General features: G+C 38.9%; 1 protein-coding gene across 1 annotated transcript in view; it reads right to left on the bottom strand.

Annotated features, from left to right (window-relative positions):
- The window catches only part of RALGAPA2 (Ral GTPase activating protein, alpha subunit 2 (catalytic)), a 757941-nt gene that overhangs the window by 364958 nt on the left and 388615 nt on the right, over positions 1 to 4368 (bottom strand). Inside the window, exon 24 of the mRNA XM_006895663.1 lies at positions 1399 to 1527. Within this exon, the coding sequence (XP_006895725.1) occupies positions 1399 to 1527 (129 nt within the window). The remainder of the gene's footprint in view (positions 1 to 1398; positions 1528 to 4368) is intronic.

A 4368-nucleotide genomic window follows, 5' to 3' on the forward strand; every position in this document is an offset into this window, starting at 1 on the left:
GCCAGTATTTTATTCAGGATTTTTGCATCAATATTCATGAGAGATATTGGCCTATAGTTTTCTATTTTGGTGGTGTCTTTTCCTGGATTTGGTATGAAAGATATGTTTGCTTCATGAAAGAATCTGGGAGGAACAACGGATCTGAACCTTGTCCTAACCTGTGCTGTCCTTTTCATCTCTGATGAGATGAAGTCAAGCCCATTTGTATATTCACTGTGTCAATCCATCTTGTTGAGGGTCTTTCTCTCTTTTGCTGACTATTCCAAGCATGACTCTATAGGACAGAGTAAACCTGCCCATTAGGGTTTCTAAGGTCATGCATCTTTAAGGAAGCAAAGCAATTCATCTGTCTCCAGGGAGCAGCTAGAGGATCTGAACAGCTAACTTTTCAGATGACAACCCAATGCTAAATGTGCTGCTTCACCAGGGTTCCTTAAATGGGAAAATACCATTTAAAGTTAAATGTATAAGCATTCTCATTTTTTTTTTAAAAATAGCTTTCATTCAGCCACTTATGTTTATTTTATGACAATTACAATCAGATGATGTCATTATTTACAACATCCTACTAAGACCTCAATGTACTCTCCCTCTCCCTTCACTTTGCTCATCTATTAGTTAATCTCTGTTCCTTCTCCCACCTCTCTAGTCCTCTCTGTGGATGTTCTGTAAATGTTTATGCATGTGAACAAACTTCTTTTCTTATTTTCCTCTCCCAATTCAATAGGTTATGCATGCTCTGTTTCAAATTCTTAATTGGAATACACATTGTGTGATTGGCCATCACATACATCATTTTAATAATAGATATTAGTATGGAAATTGCAAATGAATTCTCTTGATAGCCATTCATATGTTAGTGGTCTACCCACTTCTAACAGTTAAATATGCAAATTCTACCAAAGTTTTAGTAATGGCACATTAACAGGAAAGTATATAGTCATTTTCCAGTTAAAATATTTTTAACAAAATTAGACTCTGATAAGTCATTAAGATTCAGTGAAACTTTAAAATGCAAGATATTCTGAGACAACCTTACTGCTGATCTATACATAAAATTCTCTCTTTAGTAAGGTCATCTCTGTCTGTACCACCATATAATGGAAAATGCTAATAAGATTCAAAGAGCCAAGTTCTGCTTCTGACTCTGTAAATGTGTTGAAATATTAGTGAGGATATGATTTCTCACACTTTGGCCTTTTGATGAAACGCCTTTCTAATACCAATGTGTCATCTTATCCTATAATTTCACACATCAGCTACCAGAGTATCTACCCTGAGAGCCCAGTTTCACATTGCACTAATGAGTCAACACCTGTTAAGAGTAGAGAAATCTGAACCTTGTTAACAACTGTGAAGCCTCCAGGGAGCCAGGATGCTGAGCATTGCCATACTCACCACCAACATGTCTGCACTGAGAACCCTGGCTGCAGCCATGATGAAATCCCCGAGCAGCATGGAAAAGCCTGGTAAGTCCAGGGAGAAAAGACGAGGTGGACAGTGCCTTACTATGGTGTTTATGATATCCTACAAAGGAAGCCAAGAAGCCACAACTATAATTTACAAGAAAATGAAAATGAAATAAAAAAGCAAAGAAGTCAGTTCATTGTATGTATGACTGTTGTATAACCTGAGAAAACACTGGAAAATATGTTAGTTCAATAAGCACTGCTTTGTTTTGACAGATAAGTGAAAGGGAAAAACAAGCTGTAAGGTGGCCTGTCTGAAATTTAAATCATAGCTTTTGACCAGAAGATTCCCTGTTTATAGTGAGCCCTGGAGAAGATAGAAACTTTAAACACTCTTCACTCTCATAAAGAATATCATCTCCTTGAGCCATCAGTGTGTGTCATATGGTGATACAGTTACGTGACCTGAAGTATACAACCTAGAGTAGGAAGCTAGTGAGGAGCAAAAGATGAAAGGAGATTGAGCTTTTCTTAGTTTTCAGTATGACCACTTGAAAAAGCTCTTAAAATAATCTTGGTTTAATTTTATTATAGTAGAACAAAGTAATGTGCTAAATTTTAATATATTTACTTAAGTCTTTCATAATTTAAAAAAGACATAACAATTCTTAAGATTATTTTCATATTTTCCCTAAAAGTTATTTTCCTTATTAGTTATTGAACTTAATTTGAGTGCACAATTGTTCAACCACTAGAGCTCACATATATTAAACATTGTAGCAAATATTACTTTAAATGTTATTATGTTTCAGATACTTTTTTCTGTACCAAAACATAAAAAGCATAGTCATTATTTTTAAAAGAAAGAGGGAAAAAAAGCCTATGGTGCTTCTCTCAAGTTAATGTTTAAACCTATTTTAATCTCACCCTCTGATATGCTTAGGGTCCTTATCAGCCAAGGTAAACATTCTAAGGGGGCAAGCAGATGGGTGATGCAGTTTAGAGAGTGTGTAGTAAATGCATGCTCCAGGAGCAGAACAAAAGATCCACCTTTTTCATAATTAAGCCTCTGATTAATGCTCTGGGCTCCTCACCACACACCTGTAATTACTCAGAGAGGTACGCATTGTGCTGAGTCTTGTCTCAGAATATCAGGCAACAAGCTCTCCAGGAGCAGATGGAAGTACATTTCTGCTCACATATGCTGCAATGAAAGAATCATGCAAACACGGAGAGCAAGGTAGTAAAATGCTGTGCATTTGAAGATTAATAATGCAAACAACCATGATGTTAACTTTGCTATACCTGTATTAATTCCATCTGCTGAGATGAGGAACTAAAAATCTTCTGCCTATAGTTAAATCAAACCTCTTTTCACCTCTGGAATTTATAATTTCAATTAAAAATGTTCTTACGAGATAAATGAAATATATTTTTTCAAGTCAAAGCTAGAGTTTCGAAATGGAATCCATTTTGCTTGAGAAGATTCATAGGTGAAAAGGTATTGCTCTCTAACATACAACATTCAGTTAAACACAAACAAACAAACAAAAAAAACACCACAGATGGCGACAATAGCAGATCTGTGTGTGGTCAGGATAGAGCCACCCATTGCTTCGCCACTGGACCTCAGCCAGTCACTCTTAACTGAACCTGTTTCTGCGGGCAGGAAGCCGGGAGAGAGAGGGCAGAGTAACAGATGGTGAGCCTTCCCCTTCCTCACCACTCGTGCAAAGACAAAGCCTGAGGAGCAACAGCCCAGGGAAGCGGCCACAGGGAAAGACCACCAGTCAGGACTCACATAGGGAACTCAGCAAGTCCACAGCCATCGACCTTATACTGCCTGCAGTGACATTCCTGCCTGTTTTAGCCATCTATCCTAAATTGGGAGAGTCTAAAAATCACACCTCTGCAGTAACATTTTAAAATCAAGAATAATTGAGTGCTGGTCAAAGAACAGCTATATATTCCCACAGTAGATGCAGCTCACAAAGATCTAGGATCAATTCTCCTCACTCACTTCAGAATCCTTCTGCCTTTGCTCAAAACATTAGGGACTTAGCTATAACTAAAACTTTTAGGGAAAAGAACAGAATCTGAGAGGTAGAAATGTCCTTCTTAGTTTCCAGAACTTTAAATTTAGACAACAGCTCAAACTCCTTCAACCTTATTGCTGAGGAATTGGTTCTGACACACAGTAACACTCTGAGGTTTCCCAGGTGCAAATCACTACAAGGCTGAACATGTTCCTCCTGTGCAACTTCTGATGGATTCAAACCATGGGAAAAGCATAACCTTTGGTTAGCAGTGTAACTCACAATGGACTACACCACCACAGCTCCCTATAGACAATGTTGTTGTTGTTGTGTACCTTCGAGTCAAAACCAACACAGAGCTGATCCTCCAGCAGATTTCACAGAGGCAGTAAATTGCAAGGAAGGCGAGTGCTTATCTTTCTCCCATAAAGCATTTGGCAAATCCGAACCATGTACCTTTGCCTTGGCAGCACAATTCCTTAACACTTATCCACCAGAGGTTCCTCCCTTATGGCAAGTACAGGCAAGCATTTCCCCAAATTTGTCATGCATGTACCAAACATGCTTTTTAATATGACTCGTTGTTGTTGTTGTTATGTGTCCTTGAGTCGTTTGCGACTCATAGCGACCCTGTGCACAACAGCCCTAAACCCTGCTCTATCCTGTGCCAATCGCACTGCCTCTGACACGCCCATCCTGATTAGCCCAGTCACTGAATCAATCCACCTCATAGAGGGTCTTCCCCTCCTGCGCTGTCCATCTACTTTACCCAGCATGCTGTCCCTCTCTAAAGATCTGTCTCTCCTTACAACATGGCCAAAGTATGTCAGAGAAAGCCCCAAAATCCTTGCCTCCAAGAAGTAGCCTGGTTTAACCCTCTCAAGGATGAATCTGTTTGTTTTCTTGGCAGTCCATGGTACATT

The sequence above is a fragment of the Elephantulus edwardii genome, unplaced genomic scaffold (assembly GCF_000299155.1).
Source record: "Elephantulus edwardii isolate Elephantulus edwardi_28Jun2011 unplaced genomic scaffold, EleEdw1.0 scaffold00172, whole genome shotgun sequence".
Lineage (NCBI taxonomy): Eukaryota > Metazoa > Chordata > Mammalia > Macroscelidea > Macroscelididae > Elephantulus > Elephantulus edwardii.